The sequence below is a fragment of the Bos taurus genome, chromosome 10 (assembly GCF_002263795.3).
Source record: "Bos taurus isolate L1 Dominette 01449 registration number 42190680 breed Hereford chromosome 10, ARS-UCD2.0, whole genome shotgun sequence".
Lineage (NCBI taxonomy): Eukaryota > Metazoa > Chordata > Mammalia > Artiodactyla > Bovidae > Bos > Bos taurus.
The window spans coordinates 36,873,425-36,898,164 of NC_037337.1; the positions used below are offsets into that span (position 1 = coordinate 36,873,425).

The window sequence follows — 24,740 nt, forward strand, 5'->3', positions numbered from 1 at the left end:
ATTGATGGATTAAAATTCTAATTTTAGCCAAAATAATACTATTTTAATAAATATTACCTTAGTGTAGTTAGGCTTGCTTTGTTAGGGTCTGAGTTTTGGCCATCTAGTTTAGTGTTAAATATCAAGCAGTGTTAATGAAACTCCTCTGGAAGCCAGATGTGGCATCCTGCACAGCCTTACCTGCGGTGTGTGGGGCATTGCATTACTCTCAGCAGATCTTTAGTTCAGCTTCAATTTGATAAACCATGCTGGCACCCTACACTGCCATGGCATCCTAGAGGAATGCCGAGAAAAGAGATTTTCACTAGCTGTGATGAAATAGAGAGAGGATGGTGAGAGAACCAACATCATCTCAACCAGTGTGGCGCAGTGAAGTGGGCCTGGCAAGAGAGAGCTGCAGGTGGATCTATCCCCATGCATGAATCAGTTTTTAAACTGGCTTTTGTGAGTATTGGTGTTAGATAAATCCACTCCTACAGGTAACAAATCTATCTCTTCGTGTGTGCGGTATTGGCAAGACCTTTCTGTCTCACAGTAGTGTGTTCAGCTGATTTATGAGCCCTCAGAATATAAAGGACTTAACTGTGAAGAGTAGCCTTGCCATGAGTTCCCCAGTAACTTCATATACAGTTCCCAGCTTGTAGAAGGAGTATCTTTCACACTTTTTAAGGTCTTTGCTGTCTCTGTACTGTTGTTAATACGGTATTTAATGCTGTAGAAGAAGGACTGTGCCTGTCAGATGCAGTTGTCCACTAATGAAGAGCCATTTGCTAGGTTTTTATCTTTTATTTTATTTACTGTTAAATTTTTATTGGGGTATATTTGATTTACAGTGTTGTGTTAATTTCAGGTGTACAGCAAAGTGAATCAGTAATACATATGTTCACTCTTTTTTTTTCCCCGTATAGGTCAATTACAGAGTTTTGAGAAGAGTTCTCTGTGCTATACAGATAACTTACAACAGTTCTTATTAGTTGTCTTAGGTTTTTAATATCATGTGGAATCTCTTTAACAGGAAGACAATATTAACATCTTAACACTTTAGTTACAGTAACTGTTAATGGATATCTACTGCTTGTAATAGTCTGTGTTTCAGGGAGGAATTTGATTGCCAGCATATCCAAATCCATGTTATAATGAGTTGGTGTTATAAAACAGAATTCTGTTGCATTTGTGAACCTCAAAGGGTCAGGAAAAAATTACTAATAAATCTTTCCAATTTTTATAAATTTGCATGAAGGTAATGTGGAAAAAAGATAATAGTAAAGGCCATACACAAATTACCATATAACCCAGCAATACCACTCCTTGGCATTTATCCAAGTGAAATAAAAACTAGTATTTACATGAAAACCTGTACATGAACCAATAATTGCCCCAAGCTGTAAACAATCCAGATGTTTTTCAACTAGCAGATGGGTAAAGTGTGGTGTATCCATACAATGGAATATTACTTAACAATAAAAAGAAACAAACTGCCTATTCCTCTCCCGGCAACATGGATGAATCTTAAATGCATTATTCTAAAAAAAAAAAACAAACGGATTCAAAAGACTACATGCTACATGATTCCATTTATATGATATTTTATGATAGGCAGATGTATAGGGACAGAAAACAGGTGTGTGATTGCCAGGGGATGGAGGGAGGGAGATGAAGAGCGCTAACTTCCTGAAAAGGCTGAAGATCATACATGCTCTACTTTTTCATACAAAAGTAATGACTCCTGTTGACCAGTGCAAATTACAGCAAAATTTGGAGGGCATGATGGGACTGTCCTATATCTGGTTCACAGGAGTAGTTCAGCTATATTTGTCAAACTCATAGAACTGTCCATAAGAAAGGATAAAACACAGTATATGTAAATTACATACTTGTTTTTAAAAGACTGTAAGCACACAAATATTGTTGCAATTCGTATTTGGTCAGTAGGAGTTACCATTTTGGTATGAAAAAGGAGAGTGTTCTTATGATCTGAAGCCTTTTCAGGAAGTTAGTATGCCAGCTCTGTCTAAGGAAATGAGAAGAGTAACGTTTCATGACTGCTTATGAAGACGAGATCATGTCAGCTGTTAATCTGAGAAGGTCATTTTCTCATTCTGGCCAAGGAGGGTATACTCCTAAAATAGAAAGAGACTGGAAGAAGAAAACAGATATTTTATAGCAGTCTTTAAAAATTTTGTCGGCACTTAATCTTTAGTTGTATAGCACCACCATCATCAAGGAATAATGCTCCTAGTATTTATTAGTTGTATTTTTCTCTTTTTTTGGCACAAGGGGAAAATGTAAACCATGATTGAAATAGGAACTAGGATTTTATCTGTCCTGGTGTGAATCCTGACTCTATCATACACTCACTGTATTATCTTGGGTAAATTACTTAACCTTTCCTACTGCTTAATTTTTTTATCTTTAAATGGGGGTGATGATGATACTTACCTTAAGGCATTGTGAAGATTACATGTTAGATGCTTAGAAAAGTACCTGACATCTGGTAAGTGCAATATAATTTGGGGCTGGTATTGATATTATCCAAGAGCAAGAACCAGAGCAAGTATCCTTTTGCTGTGTTTTTGAGTGGACTGAGTTGGGGAGAACTAACAGGAGAGGGGAACCATGTGAAAGAGCAAATCCTGGTTGTAGCCGCAACTTACTAAATGGCATATCTCTTCCCCTTTAATCTCTTAAATCACCAGGACAAGGCAGAGATGGCAAATGGAAATATTTGGGTTGTCAAATTAGGATTCTCATGTAATGGTCAGCATCCTTCCTGCTTGACCCTGGGTTAAGCACCAGAAATATACTTTTCCCCCCCTGGTTTAAGCATTCAGAAAACTACCTCAGAAACTTATTGGGCTTCCCTGGTGGCTCAAACAATAAAGAATCTACCTGCAATGCAGGCATCCTGGGTTCGGTCCTTGGGTTGGGAAGATCTCCAGCATTCTGGCCTGGAGAATTCCATGGACAGAAGAGCCTGGCAGGCTACAGTCCATGGAGTCACAAAGAGTCGGATACAACTGAGTGACTTTCACTTTCAGAAACTTACAGTTTGTTAGCTTATTCCAAACAGCACCACAGATTCCAGTTTTACCATGAATTATATATATAGTAAGAAGATGCTCAGAGTATTGGCTATACCACTAAGGAAAGGGAGCAGATTACCTTTGTAGACATGGTCCTGAGAATCAGTACTCCTGTAACTTATAGAGGAAATTTGGGGGTAGCCTGGGGCTTCCCTGGTGGCTCAGATGGTAAAGAATCTGCTTGCAATGGGGGAGACCTGGGTTCGATCGCTGGGTTAGGAAGATCCCCTGGAGAAGTAAATGGCAACCCACTCCAGTATTCTTGCCTGGAGAATCCCATGGACAGAGGAGCCTGGCAGGCTACAGTCTGTGGGGTTGCAAAGAATTGGACACGACTGAGCAAGTAACACATATGGGGGTAGCCTACAGTTCAGTTTTCTAGTCATTTTCCATTTCAGACATACACCTCCCATTGAGGGGACAGATTTGTTTTTTTTTTTTTCCTGTGCTTTCTGGCTTGTAGGATCCTAGTTCCCCCGCCAGTGATTGAACCCAGGCCCTTGGCAGTAAAAGTGCAGAGTCTTAACCACTGGACCACCAGGGAATTCCCAGGACAGATTTTGAAAACATTTCTTTAGTACTTAGAAGTGTAGCAGTCCGACTGTTCATGTGATTAAAGTTCCCATGACGGTATTTTTTTTATTGCAACCACAAAGAGGTAGAAGAGATTTAGGGAAGGTGAGCATTGTAGTATTTTTGGATGTATTTTCTCTGTAAACAAAACTCATGCGGCTACTTTGCCCTCTCAGGAACTCTTGTCCCTGGCAAAGCGGAAGCGAAGTGACTCTGAAGAAAAGGAGCCGCCCGTGAGTCAGCCTGCTGCCTCCTCAGACTCAGAGACGTCTAACAGCGATGACGAGGTGGGTGTGGAGGGATAGGCCTCTGGTGGGCATTTGAGAGTCCTGACAGCCTCTTTTCCTTAACCTGAGACCTTCCCGCCTAAGATCTGTGAGAACTTCCTAGGGAAAGAAAATTGTGTCTGGAAAGCTCTCACATTGTGCTGTTCTCTGTACTGCTAGTTACCCAGCAGGTATCTCTGCAGTGCATCCGTGACCATTTTTTAGTCTTTTATTTTCAGCACTCTTATAGAAGGGGCATAACTTGTTAGTCACCATCTCTTTTATTTTTTTATTAAATTTTTAATCCCATTTCTATGTTAGAAAAGAAATTCTATCAAGAATGCCAAATTTTAGTGGAAAATACTTTAGGAAGACAGACAGGAAGCTTTCTTTGGGTAGACATAATCAACATCCCCCAAAGTGGTGTCATTAGGTATTACGGAGAAACATCCAGCTGTTCATTGTTTAAGCCAAGGTGACTTTCCCAATCTGCTGCCCACCACCAAACAAGGCCCTAAAAATCCAGAACTTTAATGGAAGAGAGAGATTAGGGGAAAGGTCTTTGAAACACTCCTACATGTTCCTCATTTGATTTAAAATACTTTTCTTCCCCTTAGTAATTTCTTGGAGGGAGGCTGGATATCACCTTTGTGTTTAATCTCTTACCCTGCAGTCTAGGAAAAAAATTTTATTAAAAAAATTTTTTATTTTTGTATTTATTTATTTCATTGTTTGGCTGTGTTGAGTCTTGGTTGCTTTGTGAAGGCTTTCTCTGGTTGCAGTAAGCAGAGGCTGCCCTTTATGGTGGCTTCTCTTGTTGCTAAGCACAGTGTACGGGCTTCAGTGGTTGTAGCACTCGGGCTTAGTTGCTCTGAGGTGTATAGGATCCTCCTGGACCAGAGATCGAACCTGTGTCCCCTGCATTGCAAAGCAGATTCTTAACCACTGGACCACCAGGGAAGCTCCCTAGGAAAATATTTTTAACAGTGTACTAACAGTATCTTGTTTTAAAGTTCCACTGGCGTAAAAAAAATTTTTTTAGTATAATAAAATTTAGTTAACAGCCAGAACAGTATTCACCAGTGCCCTGCATATACAGGTTAGGAATGATTGCATTCTGATTGACTGTAGTGATATTCTCTTAATCTTAAATAATTTAACAGACCTAAAATTGTTTTGACAATAAGAGGTAGTGAATGTGTGAATTTTATTCTTTGTTTCATTTATTTTTCATGGAGGAACTGTAATTCCTCTAAAATTGATAAAGTAACCCAATCTGTTAGAAAAGCAGTGGGCTTTATGAAATAATTTGCTTTTTCTATTAAAAAAAAGCAAAAATAGAACAGAAAAATCTTGAAATAATTCCCTTCCCCACTATTCCTACATTAACTACTTTCATTTTCCATGTTTTAGAAGTCAGCTACTACAGTGTAATCCCAAATCTGTGTTGTGTTTGGAATACCCTGCAGCATGTTTGTGGTCTTTGTACTTCCTTAAGGAAAAAATCAGTAGCTATCCTTTGAAACTCCATAGTACTATCATTAGATCACTCCTGAGTATGCAGTTACTACAGGGATTCCCTTCATCCTTTTGAACTGCTTCTACCAAGCGGCCAGAGTATGTATCATCTCCACAGCATTAGAGGAGTCCAAACATGTGCTAGGGTAGATAGAGCATCATAAACTTGTCTCCAGCTTAGGATTCCCTTTGTCACTCGCAGCTACTTACCAACTCTTGAGTCTTCATCCTTAGAACGCTACCAGCTACTTCTATACTTACTAGAGAAAAAGCTGACAGGCAGGCTGCACCCTGTCTAGTAGGGAATTAAGAGTTTGAGTAACTTTCCCGCCACAAGGTTGTTAGCTCTTGTAGCTCCCTCCGCATCCCATCCGCCAGGCTCACTGGCTTCTTGCAGCTCTGCTCCAGTCTTCTCACCCTTCACTGGAAATAGCAGTCTCTATTTCATGGCCATTCTGAAAGGTGCCTCTTTTTTGGTCTGCATTATCAGTCTCTGGCCCAGGCTACTAGCTTAAGCACAGAGCACTGCAAAGTTAGGGTGAATATTTCATTGTTTTCGACAATTAAAATCTTTTTAAAAAAATGCTACCAACCACTAGAGAACTCAGTAGTATGGTAAATTCAGATTTATGGCTCCATATACACATCCCAACACTTTTCCCCTCCCACATGACTCTTTTATGGTTTATTGTCATTAGCAATGATAAATACAGATAGAAGTATATTGTTCCCCTCAGATTTGCTGGAACAGAAAATTTGTCAGGAACAACTGAGTTAGGTTAACGGGTGGTTTGTCTTAAGGAGAGACACGCACTGACTTTAAAACAAGAAGATATCTAGCTAACTGGTAGGAGTGGGGAGGGAGATACAAAGAAGTTATGAAAGTTTCCTATCCAGAAAAAAAGTGGGTACGGTGGATATTAAGTATAAGGTTCAATTACGGGGACTTCCCTGGTGGTCCAGAGTTAGGACTCAGTGCTTCTGCTCCCTGGGAAAGGGGTTTGATCCCTGGTCAGGGAACTAAGATCCCACAAGCTGTGTGATATAGTCAAAAAAAAAAAAAGAAAGAAAACGCTCATTTCAGGAGGGAATAGTAGAGATTTCATTTATAGTCTCTGTGGGGGGGGTGGCGGGGGGAGGGAATACCTAACTTTAATGGAAGAAAATATGCTTTGGTATTATTTTTGGTGAGTGAATTATTCTCAATCATATCTTGGGCACATGAGAAAATAAGAAGTAGAACTCTTTCTGTAACGTTTACATTGACCATGACTGGGAAATTGGAAAACTCACCTCAATGGTAGTTTATAATGTTGTGTTGTGGCATTTTGGTACCGTCACTTCTTGTCCCTGAAAGCATTTGATAAGAGAAGCACCACCAAGGGTGCGGACAGGAGTGGCAGGGAAGAAAAACAACAAGCTTAGAAGGAAGAGAATTAGCAGTGCTCATTCATGAGATGAAGTTTAAAAAAAAAAACTGGCTGAAACAAAAGTCTACTAGGAAGAACAGTCCTAAATCGGGTAGTTCAGAGTCCTTTTTAGAAACACAGTGGGTCTCGTGGAAACAGATAGCTGCATCTCGATAAGACATAAGAAGAAAGCCTAGATTTTCACTTGGTACCAGTAAAAATCATGTTAGATACCAAGAAAACCTTTTTTTGTTGTTGTTCAAAGCAGAATATAACTACACTAGACAAAGTAAGGGGACATCAGACTTATGTCCTAATGTCCTCAGCCTGACCGAGAATGATTATTTAAAAAAGCTTCATGTACAGCCCTGTTTTCTACACTTTTGAGACATAAAAGCATCTGGCCCAGCCCTGTTGTTCACTGCTTGTCACGCCAGGTTTTTCTTCCCTAGAACTTGTGTCAGCCCTCCTGGACGAACTTCATGCTCCAGCTTACCACCTCTTCAAAACTCTGGTCTCTTCTTGCTTTCCCCCATTCCATTGTTTTCTACTTTCTTTCTTTCTGAAGCTTCTTCTCTTTCCCTTTTATCCCGTTAGTCTTTTGGGCGCTCCCAGGTTGATCTAGTTGCACTCCTTCCTGTTCCACTACTTTATTATTGCTTGCTGGCTCCAATATTTTTAATAGGACATTTTGAAAAGGATACTACTTTTACTTAAAATTCATTTAGTAATAACTTTTCCAGGAAGTTGGCCGAGATACCCAAGAGCAAAGTTTTGTTACTCCCTCACCATGCAGATAATACATAATCAGCACGTACTTCTGATAAAGGCTTTTACCGCCAAGCTAATGTTTTTCAGTGTGTATATTCATTTAGTAAGGTTTTCATACACACAATACTTGTAGAAAAAGATGTTCCATGGAGATGAATTATCCCAATACTAAAACTAAACTCTTAAAAGTTTAAATCTATTATATTTGAAACTTTTGGATAAGTTTTGTCAAATACAGTTTTTTAAGCTGATTTAGTCATGATTATGAAGGGCAGTTCTTATACTGTGAAATAATGACTTCCAGAATACTAGGCTGTGTAGCGCTGGTTTGGGTACCTTTCCTTTTCCCCCCACTATTGTAGGTAAGCAGTGGCCATTGTCTCGTCTCCTAGTGATGGCTCTGCTTCCGGCTTCCTGTATCTGATCTGCTCTGGGGTCAGGAAGCCAGGGTCCCATAGAGTTTGTGTGAATATTCTGCTTAAATTTAACAGTAGCTGTTTGAATTGCTCATAAGCCTTTTCTTTTTTTTAAACATACTTCTTTGTTCTTGGCTATGTAGATTACCATTCTGTAGCACCTCATTTTCTAGAGACCAAAAAAATCTCATCACAAGAAAAATAAAGTGATTTTCATGGACCACTTGCTTAAACTGTGTACAACAGATTCTGACACTTCTTACCACACAGTGCAGTGGAATATTGATTATATTTTACTTTGTTTTTTGGTATCGTTTCTGTTTCACTTTTTATCTCCACAACCACATTATAAGTTTTTGTGATTGAGTGTAGGGATTCTTGTGATTGTGATTTTTGTGATTGAGTGTGTTTTCCAGTTAAATATGCATGATTATTTGAGTATAAGGTATAGTAGTGTTCTTTGTACTGTGATTAATTACAAAGTAATTAATTTTTTTTAAGGAAAAAGAAAACTTAGCTATTCCTCATGTCCTTTAGGCTGACATTTGCATTTACTCCAGCTTGGCTGATCCTTTTCTATCTTCAAGGGGAGAAAGAAAACCACCTGAATCAGGAACCATGCCCTCTCCACACAGCTCTCTATCGGCCACTGTTTAGATCTAGAATAATGACTACTGAACCCTTTTGACAAATGCTTCCATTTAGTATAATACTCAGTTCATATGGAATCCTACAACTTTAAAACTCCAAGGGGTCGTAGAGATCATTTGGACTCCTTTATTACAGATTAGAGAACAGAGGCTCAGAGAATGTCTGGTTTCCTTTTCCCATCATAAAATAGTACCCTCCATTTATATAGCGCTTCATGGTTTCTGATGTGCTCTAAACATCTTTCATTCAGTCTCCTTTGAGTCTCACACTACCCTGGTATTCAGTCAAGTATTATTCCTTCTTTACAGATAAGGAAACAGTCTCAAGTTGAGGGCTTGGGCCTTATTCCAATTCTTTGAACCTCTATTCCTGTAGTTTATCGCTAGCTCAGCTATTCTTCTTAAACCCTACTTACCTCAAAGTATGTCATTTCACTCTAAATTAATTTCAGGAATAACTGCACTACAGTGGTTTCTACTCGGGGTCCTGAGACCTAGAATATGATCTTCCTTGCCCATTAGAGATAACCTCTCTGAAACGTTGAAGTTTCTTTGCTTTTCTGTCTCCAGGATACTCAGAGTATGCAGCATGTCAATGCTACCCAAGTCCAAAGCAGCCACGCCCCACCCCATGTTCCTTCCTGTCTTTCAGCTGAGTGCCAGGAAGGTCAGCTGCTTCCCAGAGTAGGGACCTGCTTATAATACACCCTACACACTCAGTCTGGCACAGGGTGATGTAGTAGTTCCCAGCCCTCTTTGTATTATTAGGTAATTGCCATCCATTAGAGTATTTTTTACAGGAGTGAGAGTCAAAGTGCTAATTTCTTTTAATTTATTACTTAAGAAAACATCTTCCTTCTAGTCGCTGTTTTAGGTCTCCATCGCTGCATATGTACATAATGCTTCCCTGGTGTTTTGTGTGGGCCTGCTTGCATGTGAGTGCGGGGGAAAGCAGGATGTCAGTGTGTTTGAGTCCTGATTGATCCACTGATCCTTTCCCTTTTCCAGATTGTTTTTAAGCAGCTATCCTCAGGGGATGCTCTGGCTCTGTACTCATGCAAATCGGCAGGCACTTGCTTTCTCATTCTTGTCTTCTTTGTGGTGCATTTTAGAGCACTTTTAAGGTCACCACAGAGCTTGCCTTTCATTACAGCCATAGTTCCCAAACCAAATTAAGAAAAGCCAGGTCATTTCTTCTACTCTATCCTGGATGGGGAGAGCCCAAGAGTATCTCTTTAATCCTGTCCTGTACTCTTTAGACTCCCTTTACTACCACTCTCTGGCAATGAAAGAATTCGTTTTCCTTCTTAGAGTCAATAGAATGAGACTTTTATAGGAATAGGTAAGCAATCTCTGGGCTAATGGTTGCTGTTGCTGCTGCTAAGTCGCTTCAGTCGTGTCCCACTCTGTGTGACCCCATAGACGGCAGCCCACCAGGCTCCGCCGTCCCTGGGATTCTCCAGGCAAGAACACTGGAGTGGGTTGCCATTTCCTTCTCCAATGCATGAAAGTGAAAGTGAAAGTGAAGTCGCTCAGTTGTGTCCAACTCTTCACGACCTCATGGACTGCAGCCAACCAGGCTTCTCCGTCCATGGGATTTTCCAGGCAAGAGTACTGGAGTGGGTTGCCATTGCCTTCTCCGGAGCTAATGGCTGGGTTAAGATTATTTCTACATTGATTTTGCCTGCCACAATTCTTGACCATCTCCTTTATGGTTTATTAGGTTCTGTGATCTTGAGAGGTACGGGGCAAATATTTAAAATATGTACTTGGATGTATTTAGATCAAGAAAACACTCAGAAACCTCTGTATTATAGGAATAAATGTAAAATATTACAAATATGACCTGTTCTCCAGGGGGAAAAAATCTTTTGGGAGATTATCAGGACCAATTTGAGTCTCTTTCTCTATATTAAATAGGAATAATGAGACTGGGCCCCATATTTTAAAGGATTATTTACCTTTAAGTGGTAGAAATACAGATTTTTTTTTAGATTTTTTTTTTCTTAGCTTTAAAAATATTATTTTTTCCCAAAGCTTCATATAATGAACACATATTATTATTATTAAAGATGTATTTATAAGAAGTTTTATTTGTTAAACTAAAGTTACCTACATTATTAAAATTTCCCTGAAAGCCTGTCATATATAGTAAGTTTGGCTGTTTGCCATTGGCATGACAGACTGTATTGAGTCAGCATCATGGGAGGTGAGGCAGCTTTGTGATCTCATTTCTTTTGAAAATTGTTGGAAGGAAACAAGGTTCCCTTCGCACACCTAGGTTCGGCCAGGAAAAGTGAAAGTGAACGTCACTTAGTTGTGTCCAGCTCTTTGTGACCCCATGGACTGTACAGTCTATGGAAATATCCAGGGCAGAATACTGGAGTGGGTAGCCTTTCCCTTCTCCAGGGGATCTTCCCAACCCAGGGATCAAACCCAGGTCTCGCGTATTGCAGGCAGATTTTTACCAGCTCAGCCAGGAAAACCCCTGTTAAATTGAAACATTTTATTTTTTTCTATTTTCATGCTTACCTTTCTTCCCTCTCCCCCAGGGGTTAAGCATCATAAGCTGTAGATGACAGTTGCTAAGCTTAGGCAGTGGCAGATTGAAGCAGATAGACAGTAGAAAAGGAAGACACATGGCTTGCTGCTGCTGCTAAGTCGCTTCAGTCATGTCCGACTCTGTGCGACCCCATAGATGGCAGCCCACCAGGTTCCGCTGTCCCTGGGATTCTCCAGGCAAGAACACTGGAGCGGGTTGCCATTTCCTTCTCCAATGCATGAAAGTGAAAAGTGAAAGTGAAGTCGCTCAGTTGTGTCCAACTCTTCGAGACCCCATAGACTGCAGCCTACCCAGGCTCCTCCTGGGATTTTCCAGGCAAGAGTACTGAAGTGGGTTGCCATTGCCTTCTCCACACATAGCTTTCTGGCACCTCCTAAATTGCGTTCACCTGTGTGGCCTTGCATTTAAGCCCTTTTTGCTCTTACACACTCCCCCCTTGCCCTCACCCAGAATTTCAGAATTTGACTCTGTTGCAGATGAGTAACACTAATCTGTGAGCAGAAGTAGACCCTAGCCCATCTTGATACATGTGACCCCAGTAAGCTCTGCCTTTATGTTCTGAGCCTTTCCATATTACCTTCAGGTAGAAGTATAAAGGGACCTCTTTATACAAAGAAGGGATTTCTGTACAAAGTCTGAAAAGACACCCTGTTTAGAAGAGATGGGTTATGCTCATTTTCATGATCAATATTTATTGACTATCGTGTGCATAGTTGGGATATTTCTTGAAACAAGTGTAAAATCTCTGTTATCAGCATAGGAAGTTAATATATTTTAGCTCAGTTAACTAAGAAACTGATCACTTTGGCCTCTTGGATTCTTTCAAAATGACCTAGAAACTATTATCCTTGAATGATTAAAAATTTGAAATGGTTGAAACATAGCCATTAAAAGCATTGGAATTTGTTTCTAAATGGTAACTAAGTGTTGAAATATTAAAAGTTTGAGAAGTAAATTCACTTACAAAGTTGCCATAATTATATATCACTTAATATATAAATGATGTTTTACTTAATATGTCATTTATTCACTTAAGGTATCATCTAGAACATGTAGCTGTTTTCTTTCATTTGTCCCTTCTTCCTAGCTCCTGAGTACAAAAATAAAGTAGCACTTAAAATAACTGAGTAAATTAAAATGAAAAATTAGAAGATTAAAGTAGCACCCTTTCACAGTATTTTATCAAGGTAAATTAACAGACTGTGGTTCTTAAAAATAGCTCATCTGGAGCATTTCTAAGATGGAAACCTCATCAGAACTATCCCGCCACCCACACCTCCTAAAAAACTCCAAAGTAAATTTACTTCTGATCTTGGCTATTGTTAGATAGGTTCTATAATGATCATATTATAGAAGGAACAAAGACTTGGTGCTTTTAAAAAATATTAGATTTAGAAATTTTATGTCAAAACCAGATTTATAATTCAATCTATGATGTTGGAAAGATGAATGTTATTTTTTATCCTCCCCCTCCACAGTTGTTTGTTGGCTTATTTAGTATTGTCTGAGTTTGCTTTACTGGGTTTTTAAAATTTTTTATTGAAGTGTAGTTGATTTACAGTGTCGTATTACTTTAAGGAGTATAACAAGGTGATTCAGATATATCTATATCTATATATTCTTTTTTAGATTCTTTTCCAGTATAGATTATTATAAGATGTTGAATATAGTTCTCTGTGCTATACAGTAGGTCTATGATGGTTATAAATATTATTTTCAGAATACATAAAATGAAGTTTTTCCAAGTAAAGTACTTTTCACCTAAAATCATTCTCCTAAACTGATAAGTTACAATATCAAAGGAGGTATAGTTTAATGTAACTAAATAGTCTCTGTGAATTTTAATAATGATTTTATGGTCTTTCAGCCTTATAATTAAAGAGCTTGATGAAGATGATTTTTTTTGGCCTTGGAGTGATTGTGTATTGCCAGCCTGTTACTTTGATAATACAAATTGCAGGTTCCTTGTATTTAGATGTATGGGATCTCCTATTTATGATCCAATTTAAGCACTGTGTTGTAGTGTGATACATGCAGGTTTTTTTAAAAAGATACACACACATGTATATTTTTCAATAATCTATTATATGCTTTCTGCCTCCTTGGAGTTAGTACTAGTGCTATCGTCCATGCCAAACAGTGGCCTTAATCCTTTTCTCCCTGTGTTTTCTGAAGTTCTGTCTTGCTAACATGCTTTATTCCCCCTGCCTTCCTGGGACCCACTCCAGAACTAAGCTATGCACTGTGTACTGAAACCCAAACATACCAGCCTCTAGTAATTACTGACCTCTCTGCCACAGGAAACATTAGAAGCTGTTTTCTGTACCGAGTTTTAGTTAACTCAGTTGACTTGCCATTAAGATGACATACTTGCTTTTCTATTGATAAAAAGTTATTAATTTTTATTTATTGTATCAATTATCTACTGTCTTTAAGAAATTATGAACCAAAAGTTACAAAGTTTTAAGTAAAATTTCAAAAATCATTATCTCTCTTCCTATAAAAGTGTATTTGTTTTGGATTCAAAGCAGTAGAGACTCTTGAAATTGTTTTGATGAACATTGGAAATTCTTAACTCTCGAATCTTACAACTTTTCTCAATAAAATTCCTGTTTCAATTTTCCTTTTTCTTTTTTCCTTGTAGTGGACTTTTGGGAGCAATAAAAATAAGAAGAAAGGAAAAGCCAGAAAAATAGAGAAGAAAGGAACCATGAAGAAACAGGCGAATAAAACTGCTTCCTCAGGCAGTTCGGACAAAGACAGTTCAGCGGAGAGCTCAGCTCCTGAGGAAGGTGAGTCAAGTCAGACCTGGGAGTGAACTCTTACATGGTAGAAGCTGCAGAATCAGAAATCAGGGGGAAAGATACCTGATTTACAGTATGGTCTCTGCCTTTATTGCAAGGTTCTCTAATCTTCTCAGTATCTGTTTAGAATCTGAATGAAGCAAGAAAAATACATGCATCTGACTGTATGTCAGATAATGCTGTTTCTTCAATTTCCTGAGTTTGATCATTGTATATTTGGTTATATAAGAGACTCTCCTTTTTACAAGAATTACTTAAGGGTGAAAAGTCACAATCTCTGCAGCTTACTCTCAGTTCAGCAAAATAAATGATAAAAATTTGTACGTTGTTTTATATATGTAGACAGAAAGTAAGTTGGTGATGTTAACAATGGGTATTCTTGCAACTTTTTTCTTTGGTCTGTAATTTTTTTGAAAATACAAAAATCCAATTTAAGAAATCATGCTGGTGATTTCTTAATCTAGCCTAAGATTCTGTAACCTGTGTTTGTGTTTGCCGAAGGCAGACCAAGAATTTTCACCAGGGAAGTGAGACGAACATGTTCCACTTCACCTAGGAGAGCTGAGGAGGAATGATTATCAACACATGTCTTCTGCAGCATCACCTAATCTTGTGTTTGGGCCTGTGCTGCAGGTGAAGTGTCAGATTCTGACAGCAACAGCTCCTCCTCCAGTTCAGATTCAGACTCTTCCTCAGAAGATGAGGAATTCCATGATGGCTACGGAGAAGACCTCATGGGAGATGAGGAAGACAGGGCCCGTCTGGAACAGATGACAGAAAAGGAGAGAGAACAAGAACTGTTCAACCGCATAGAGAAGAGGGAGGTGTTGAAAAAAAGGTAAAGTAGTAATTCCTTAATGATACATTAATAGAGTAATTTTCCAAAGTTCGCATTTGGAGCCCTGTCTTCCTAGGGTTTGAGACTTAAAATTTTGGGAATTCCCCCGCGGTTCAGGGGTTAGGACTCCACCCTTTCACTGCTAAGGGCACAGGTTCAATACCTGGTTGTGGAAGCAAGCCATGCAGCACAGCACCCCCCATCCAAAAAAAATGACTTGAAATTCTCATTATGTATGAGTTAGGAATCTATCTTTCTAGCGTGGTTTTTTTTTTTTTTTCAAACTCTAATGTTAAATTGCTTTTTGGTATACAAAGGTGTTTCAGTATTTAGGATTACATGTGTAAATGACAAAAGTCTTTCCTTATCTCCTAAAAGAATTTCAAGATGAAAATAAACTTGGGTTTCATCTCAGGAAATAGTCCTCAGAACTAGGATTATTCTGTCCCTACCTGATCATGTGAAAGAAACATAGAAGCGTTTTCTTTGGCAGCAAGTAGTCCCATTTCATCTGGGAGCCTGGTTGTCCCTTCTGGAGACCATGTTAAGTCTGCTCAGTTATCCGAGACAAGAATGTTTGGCTTTCAGTCAGCAGCAAGTCATAGACGTTTGTTTTGAGTGTGGATGCTTCCACGGTTACCTATATTGGAACAAACAGGACTTAAGAAACAGTACCAGAGTTGCCAGATGGTTAAGAATGACTTCGAAAATTTGTATTTCTGAACTGTGGAGAGCATAGCAAAAGGTTCTAAACCAAGGCCAGTAGGGCCCTATGGCAAAATCACCAAGTAGCTCTAGAGTAGTGGGTGGCTTATCTCAAGGTTGGTTTTTATGTTTTTTACCTTATATGAATAAGGCAGTTAAAGAATGTTTGCAGTGAGGAGAATTAAGACAGAAGTTCAGAGCCATTCTCAGAAATTTAGGGGTTTGTAGCTCATTTGTTTAGCTGCAGGGCAGTACATGGTAACTCAGAAACTTTTGTGTAAACATCACTAGCATCCTAATGTGAGATGAAGTGGCGGCACCAGTAATGAGGCATCCTTTTCAGTGGTGTTTTGTTTTTTGGGGGGGGGGTTTATTTGTTTGTTTGGGGGGTGGTTTTGTTTGTTTTGTTTTTTTGTCTTTGTTTTGACTGCTTTGCGCAGCATGCTGCTGCTGCTGCTGCTGAGTCGCTTCAGTCGTGTCTGACTCTGTGCGACCCCATAGATGGAAGCCAACCAGGCTCCCCCATCCCTGGGATTCTCCAGGCAAGAGTACTGGAGTGGGTTGCCATTTCCTTCTCCAATGCATGAAAGTGAAGTCGCATGCGGGATCTTAATTCCCTGACCAGGGATCCAAACCATGCCCACCGCAGTGGAGGCTCAGTCCTAACCACTGGACCGCTGGGGAATTCCCAAAGTGTTGGTTTTGGTTGTTAGGTTCTTCCCCTATTCTAGAGCTTTCCCTTTTTTATTATTTATTTACTTACTTATTCAAGCTCACTGCATAAAGGTAACTTGGTTGTGTAAAGAGCACTGATATTTTCTGTCAGAAAGTCTAGGCTCAAGTCCAACTCACTAGCCAGGTGATCTGACCCTCCTCCTGCCTCAGCCTCCCCTTGAGAAATTGTTGTAAGGTCAGAGTGAGATGATACATGTAAGAACATAATATAAATATAAACTTATTTTAAATTGAGGTATAGTTGATATACAATATTATATAAGTAACATGTATAGTGATTCACAGTTTTTAAAGGTTATATTCCATTTATATTGTTTATTGTTGTTCAGTTGCCAAGTTGTGTCTGAGTCTTTGTGACCCCATGGACTGCAGTACACCAGATTGCTCTGTCCTCCACTCTCTCCCAGAGTTTGCTCAAATTCATGTCTGTTGAATCAGTGATGCTATCTAACCGTCTCATCTTCTGCCACCCTCTTCCCCTTCTGCCTTCAGTTTTTCCCAGCATCAGGGTCTTTTCCAGTGAGTCGGCTATTCACGTTAAATAGACATAGTATTGGAGCTTCAGCTTCAGCATCAGTCCTTCTTACGAATATTCAGGGTTCATTTCCATTAGGGTTGACTGCTTTGATCTCCTTGCAGTCCCAGGGACTCTCAAGAGTCTTCTCCAGCACCACAATTCAAAAGCATTTATTCTTTAGCACTCAGTCTTCTTTATGGTCCAACTCAACATCTGTACATTAATACTGGAAAAATCATAGCTTTGACTATACGGACCTTTGTCAGCAAAGTGATGTATCTGCTTTTTAATATGCTGCCTAGCTTTGTTATAGCTTTCCTTCCCAGGAGCAAGCATCTTTTAATTTCATGGCTGCAGTCACCATCTGCAGTGATTTTGGAGCCCAAGAAAATAAATCTGTCATTGCTTCCACTTTTCCCCTCCTGTTTGGCATGAAGTGATGGGACTGAATGCCATGAGCTTAGTTTTTTGAATGTTGTATTTTAAGCCAGCTTTTTAAATCTCTTCTTTCTCCCTCATCAAGAGGCTCTTCAGCTCCTCTTCACTTTCTGCCATTAGAGTGGTATCATCTGCATATCAGAGGTTGCTGATATTTCTCCTTGCAATCTTGATTCCAGCTTGTGATTCTTCCAGCATTTCATATGATGTACTGTGTATAAGAGTTAAATAAGCAGGGTGACAGTGTACAGCCTTGTTATACTCTTCCCAATTTATATTGTTAGTTATTGTAAAATATTGGCTATATTCCATGCTGTACACTATATCCTTGTAGCTTATTTTATACACAGTAGTTTGCACCTCTTAATTCCCTACCCCCATAGTGCCTCTCCCCACTGGTAACCACTAGTTTGTTCTCAGTGTCTGTGGATCTGTTTTTTTGTTTTTGTTGTTATATTCATTAGTTTGTTGTATTTTTTAGATTTCACATCAGTGATATCATACAGTATTTGTTCTTCTGTGTCGGACTTCCTTCACTTAGCATGTGCTATGTTGTCAGTCATGTCTGACTCTTTGCGACTCAGAGGACTGCAGCCCTCCAGGTTCCTCTGTCCTTGGGATTCTCTAGGCAAGAATACTGGAGTGCCATTTCCTCCTCCAGAGGATCTTCCCCACCCTGGGATTGAACCCACAACTCTTAGGTCTCCTTCATTGGCAGGCAGGTTCTTTACCACTAGTGCCACATGGGAATCCCCTTTCTTAGCATAATCCCCTGCAGATTCATCCATGTTGTTGCAAATGGCAACGTTTCATTCTTTTTTATGGCTGAATAGTGTTCTGTTGTGTGTGTGTGGATGTGTGTGTGTACATGCCACATCTTTATCCATTCATTGCATATCTTGGTAATTGTAAATAATGCTGCTATGAACATGGGAGTGTGTGTATCTTGGTTGAATTAGTTCTTTGTTGTTTTTGTTAAATATATACCCAGGAGCGGAATTGCTGGGTCATGTGGTGATTCTGTTTTTAGTTTTTTGAGAAACCTCTAAACTGTTTTCCACACTGGCTGCGCCAATTAACTTCCTCCATTTGTTCTTTGTGTTCTCTTTGATGATAGCCATTCTGTGACATAATAATACCTCATTGTGGTTTTGATTTGATTTCCATAATGATTAGTAATACTGAGCATCTTTTCATGTGCCTATAGGTCATCTGCATTTCCTCTTTGGAAAAATGTCTATCCAGGTCTTCTGCCAATTTTTCAATCAGGTTTTGTTTTTTTGATAGTGAGTTGTATGAGCTGTTTATATATTTTTTATATTAACCCCTTAACAGTTTTGTCATTTGCAAATATTTTCTCCCATTCAGTAGGTTGTCTTTTTGTTTTGTCAATGGTTTCCTTTACTCTTTAAAAGCTTTTAAGTTTAATTAGGTCCCATTTGTTTATTTTTGCTCTCATTTCCTTTGCTTTAGGAGACAGATCCAAACAAATATTGCTATAATTTATCTCAAAGAGTATTCTGCTTATGTTTTCCTCTAGGAGTTTTATGATTTCTGGTTTTATATTTATGTCTTTAATCCATTTTGAGTTTTTTTTTTTTTTAAGAAAATGTTCTAGTTTTTTTCTTTTGCACGTAGCTGTCCAGTTTTCCAGCACCTCAGATATTAACTTTTAAAAATAACTTTATTCAGATATATTTTTACACACCATAGAATCCACCCATTGAAAGTGGTTGAAAGTGATTCAGTGATTTTTTTTTTAATATATTGATAAAGAAAGCTGAGCGCAGAAGAATTGATGCTTTTGAACTGTGTGCTGTTGGAGAAAACTCTTGAGAGTCCCTTGGACTGCAAGGAGATCCAACTAGTCCATCCTAAAGGAGATCAGTCCTGAGTGTTCACTGGAAGGACTGATGTTAAAGCTGAAACTCCAATATTTTGGCCACCTGATGCGAAGAGCTGATGGATTTGAAAAGACCCTGATGCTGGGAAAGATTGAGGGCAGGAGGAGAAGGGGAAGACAGAGGATGAGATGGTTAGATGGCATCACTGACTCAATGGACATGAGTTTGGGTGGACTCTGGGAGTTGGTGATACCTGTCGTGTTGCAGTTCATGGGGTTGCAAAGAGTCGGACATGACTGAGGGACTGAACTGAACTGAAATGAAAGTTGTATAGCCACTGCCACAGTTAATTTCAGAACATTTTCATCACCCCAGGAAAAAACCATGTACTTACTGGTACTCAGTTCTCTGTTGCCTCCTAGCCTTAGGAAACCACTAACTTACTTTGTGTCTTTATAGATTTGCCAAATTCTGGGCATTATATATAAATGGAATCATAAATATATAGGCTTTTGTGCCTGACTTCTTTCACCTAGCATATTTTTGAAGTTCATTCATGTAGCATGTGTCAGTACTTCATTCCTTTTTATGGCTGAATAATATTCCATTAAGTGTATACGTCACATTTTGTTTACCTATTAATCTGTTTTGACATCTTTTTGCTGTTATGAATAATACTACTATGAACATTCATGTACAAATATTTAAGTATCTATTTTCAGTTCTTTTGGATACATACCTAGGAGTGGAATTGCTGAGTCATATGGTAATTTTATGTTTAACTTTTTGAGAAACCACCAAACTGTTTTCCAGAGCAGCTGCATCATTTTACTTTCCCCCAAGCAATGTATGAGAGTTCCAGTTTCTCCATATCCTTGCCAACACTTGTTATTTTTCCATAATAACTATCCTGGTGACTGTGAAGTATCTCATTGTGGTTTTGATTAGCATTTTCCTGTTGACTAATAATGTTTAGAATCTTTTCAAATCCTTGCTGGAGAAATTTTTGTTCATATGCTTTGCCTATTTTCTAAATTGGGTTATTTGTCTTTTTGTTAAGTTTTAAGAGTTCTTTATGTATTCTGGTTCAGTTCAGTTCAGTCAGTCGTGTCCAACTCTTTGTGACCCCATGAATCACAGCACACCAGGCCTCCCTGTCCATCACCAACTCCCGGAGTTCGCTCAGAGTCACGTCCATCGAGTCAGTGATGCCATCCTGGCTACTAGGCCCTTATCATAGAAGGAAATGGCAACCCACTCCAGTTTTCTTGCCTAGAGAATCCCGTGGACAGAGGAGCCTGGTGGGCTGCCGTCTATGGGGTCGCACAGAGTTGGACATGACTAAAGCGACTTAGCAGCAGCAGCAGCAGCAGGCCCTTATCAGATACAGAATTTGCAAGTATCTTTTCCCATTCTGTAGGTTGTATTTTTTCACTGTCAAGTATTGCTTAATGCACAAAATTTAAAAATTTGTGTGTACAATAAATGTTTTCTTTTCTTGCTCAAACTTTTGGTATCATAGCTAAGAATTTATTGCCAAATCCAGTCATGAACATTTACCCCTATGTTTTCTTATAAGTTTTATAATTTTAGTTCTTATATTTAGATCATTGATTTTTTTTTTAATTTTACATTGGAGTATAGTTGATTTACAGTGTTGTGTTAGTTTCAGGTATACAGCAGAGCAATTCAATTATACATATATCTATTCTTTTTTCAGAATCTTCTCCCATATAGACTATTATAGTGTATTGAGTAGAATTCCCTGTGGTCTACAGTAGGTCTTTGTTGGTTATCTATTTTACATGTAGTATTGTGTATATATCAATCCCAACCTTCTGATTTACCCCTCTGCCTCTCATTGATCCATTTTCAGATCTCTCTTTTTTTTTTATGGTGTGAGGTATGAATTCAGCTTTATTATTTGGTGTAGTTATCCAGTCGTTCAGTATCACTTGTTGAAAAGACTATTCTTTCCCCAGTCTTGGCCCCATTGTTGAAAATCAGTTGTCTGTGGGTATATGGATTTATTTGTTGACTCTATTCTGTTCCATTGATCATTGTTTATTGTTATGCCAATATCATACAGTTTTGATTACTGTAGCTGTATAGTCAGTTTTTAACTTGTGAAGTGTTGTTATCCAACTTTGTTCTTTTTCAAAATTGTTTTGACTATCTGAAGCCCTCTGCATTCCCATAGGAATTTTAGTATTGGCTTATCAGTTTTCACAGCAGTGAAAAGAAACAGCTGGGATTTTTATAGGACTTGTGTTGAATCTGTTTATCAAATTTGCAAGTGTTGCCATCTTAAGTCTTTCAATCTGTGAATATGGTATCTTTCTACTTACTTAGATATTGTTTAATTTCTTCCAACAGTTCTTTAGTTTTTGGCGTAAAAGACTAGCACTTGTTTTGTTAAATTTATTCCTAAATATTGTATTTATTTTTTTGGATGCTACTGTAAATGGAATTGTTTTCTTTATTTCATTTTTGGATTAAGCACTGCAAATATATTGAAATACAATTAATTTTTGTATATTAACCCTATTAAGAGCTAAGTAAAAAAAATTTTATAATTGGAGTTATTTTATAATGTTACAAAAAGTTTAATATTCTTATATTCTTATTGTTTATCCCTTCCATAAAATTCCTTAAATTTACACAAAACAATAGTTTTGTTTCATAAAACCCTAATTTTTGTTACAGGGAGAGAGCCTCAATTGCATTTGTTTAAGAGAATAGCATATTTATTCACATGTTTGCTGTGGTAGAGCTGAGGGAGTTATTTTTCCTAAATAAGAAAGCTGTCAAGTGGTATTTTAAAAATACAGCCTGTGTCTTGACCACCTTCAAAATGTGACAGTGATTCTCTGTGGCTCCATTATGTTTCTAATGAGACACCATTGGAGTTAATCCAATAATTAACTCTTTTCTTCCATTTTGTGAAGTTGAGGAAGAGCTGTGTATTACCAACAAGATACAGGAGGATCCTAAATATCTTCTCTCATTTTTAAGTCTATTTCAACAGAATGCTGTCCAGTACTTTCGATGTGCTTATATTCAGTATTTCTAACGTACTTAATATATTGGAGTTTCTTGTAGGAAACTAAAACATTAACTCCTCCCCCCCCACTTATTTTCTTTCTCCTATCTAATAGAAGTCAGTCCTTACAAGTATTTCATTGCCACTTAAAAACCGAACAAATATCTTTTAAACAGATTTGAAATCAGGAAAAAACTGAAAACAGCCAAAAAGAAAGAAAAGAAAGAAAAAAAGAAAAAGCAGGAAGAAGAGCAGGAAAAGAAAAAACTGACACAGATTCAAGAATCTCAGGTAGGACATACAGTAGTCCTTATTATCCCAAGAGTAATACCTCTGTTTTGAGTGTGTATGTATGTTTATGTAAAAGATGGGTTTATATTATAATCAGCTTAGGTCAGTTAGTGCAAGACTGTTTATGTGGTGTCTTCATCTTGTAGGTTTCATTAATCTCTGGACATATCATTTCACCATTAGCTGTGCTGTTTAACTCCTTGGGAATTCTACTGAAGTCTGCATGTAAAAAAGCAGCTCATTTGGTGTGTGAGCATTCCTTAAGGGAAAGTTGGTAAACTTCTTGTCCCAGGTAGCTAAATTGGTTATGATGTTTACTCAGGTGTATGTCATCCTGGACTTGGTAACAAATGTAGCCGGGAAAATTAGTTATCTCTGCGTTTATAACAAAAAGCTTCACTGACAGTATTAACAAAAGTTAGCTACAATCTAGGGAGTCCTTTCGGAAAGTGTTTACGTTGATATTTCTTTGGCTTTCTCTTTATTAGCCAGATAAGACAGGACTGACTATACTGCTCAGTCCTCTTTGTCCACAAGAGGATGCTGTCTCCCCTTAAACAAATTTCAGTTTCTGCAGCCAATATAGATTCACATTGGAGAACTGAATTATTGTTAGTTACAGAGAATGTCCTCAGCTATTGGTGAAGAGAACCATCCTATATACCTTTCCCTTCACAGGTAACATCCCACAACAAGGAACGACGCTCCAAACGGGATGAGAAACTAGATAAGAAATCTCAAGCCATGGAGGAACTAAAGGCAGAGCGAGAAAAACGGAAGAACAGAACAGGTAAGTGGGGAAAATACAATGGCTGCTTTGTGTCTTTGATCATATGATTTGACTTCCCAATGCCATTTTTATCTCCCCGCTCACCCTTTTAGCTCTCAAGTATTCAGTTCAGTTTAGTTCAGTCGCTCAGTCATGTCTGACTCTTTGCAATCCCATGAATCGCAGCACGCCAGGCCTCCCTGTCCATCACCAACTCCTGGAGTTCACTGAGACTCACGTCCATCGAGTCAGTGATGCCATCCAGCCATCTCATCCTCTGTCGTCCCCTTCTCCTCCTGCCCCCAATCCCTCCCAGCATCAGAGTCTTTTCCAATGAGTCAACTCTTTGCGTGAGGTGGCCAAAGTACTGGAGTTTCAGCTTTAGCATCAGTCCTTCCAAAGAAATCCCAGGGCTGATCTCCTTCAGAATGGACTGGTTGGATCTCCTTGCAGTCCAAGGGACTCTCAAGAGTCTTCTCCAACACCACAGTTCAAAAGCATCAATTCTTCGGCGCTCAGCTTTCTTCACAGTCCAACTCTCACATCCATACATGACCACAGGAAGAACCATAGCCTTGACTAGAAGTTCCAAACACAGAGAATAGTATAATAAACTCATGAACCCATCCTCCAACTTCAGCAGTCAGCTCATAGCCAGTCTTATTAAATCTGTACTGCCTCGGCTGCACCAGGTCTTAGTTGCAGCATGTGGAATCTTTAGTTGCGGCATGTGAACTCTTGAGTTTCAATGTGTGGGGTCTAGTTTCCTGACCAGGGATTGAACCTAGGCCACCTGCATTGGGAGTGCAGAGTCTTCGCCACTGAACCACCAGGGAAGTCCCTCTTTGGGTTATTTTAAAGTAAATCTCAGCATCATCACATTTCAACCATAAATACTTCAATATGTATTTCTAAAAGATTAGGACTCTTAAATATAACTACAGTACCATTACCACAGCAAAAAAAAGTGACCAATATTTTCTTCCAGTCTGTAGGTTGTCTTTTCATTTTATTTATGGTTTCCTTTGCTATGCAAAAGCTTGTAAGTTTGAGTTGGTCCCATTTGTTTATTTTGCTTTTATTTCTATTGCCTTGGGAGACAGAGAAAACATTGGTGTGATTTATATCAGAGAATGTTTTGCCTGTGTTCTCTTCTAGGAGTTTTATGGTGTCATGTCTCATGTTTAAGTCTTTAAGCCACAAAATGGTGATATCATTCTTTCATCTACTGTCTGGTATACTTATATAAAGAGAAACTTACCAGCTGTTCAGTTAACACCAGGGACATTTTGTATTTACTAGTTCTCAAAAGAATGAGATAGTTCCTTAGCAAACTCCAACTGTAACCAGTGAGATTTGTTTGTTTTGAATATCTTTGGGAACCCATGGATTTTTAACATACTTTATGTTTTTATTCCATTGCAGTTATTATTGTTGAGACTCAAATTGTCTTATCTTCAACCAGTTGTAGCCTGAATTCTTTGACAGGAAACAGAGGCCTTAGTCT

At 38.6% G+C, this 24,740-nt stretch overlaps 1 protein-coding gene across 1 annotated transcript in view; it reads left to right on the forward strand.

The window, feature by feature from the left end:
- RTF1 (RTF1 homolog, Paf1/RNA polymerase II complex component) overlaps positions 1–24,740 on the forward strand; it is a 44,892-nt gene that overhangs the window by 9,223 nt on the left and 10,929 nt on the right. Inside the window, exons 2-6 of the mRNA NM_001192485.1 lie at positions 3,833–3,943; positions 13,894–14,041; positions 14,687–14,891; positions 22,350–22,464; positions 23,143–23,254. Of these exons, the coding sequence (NP_001179414.1) occupies positions 3,833–3,943; positions 13,894–14,041; positions 14,687–14,891; positions 22,350–22,464; positions 23,143–23,254 (691 nt within the window). The remainder of the gene's footprint in view (positions 1–3,832; positions 3,944–13,893; positions 14,042–14,686; positions 14,892–22,349; positions 22,465–23,142; positions 23,255–24,740) is intronic.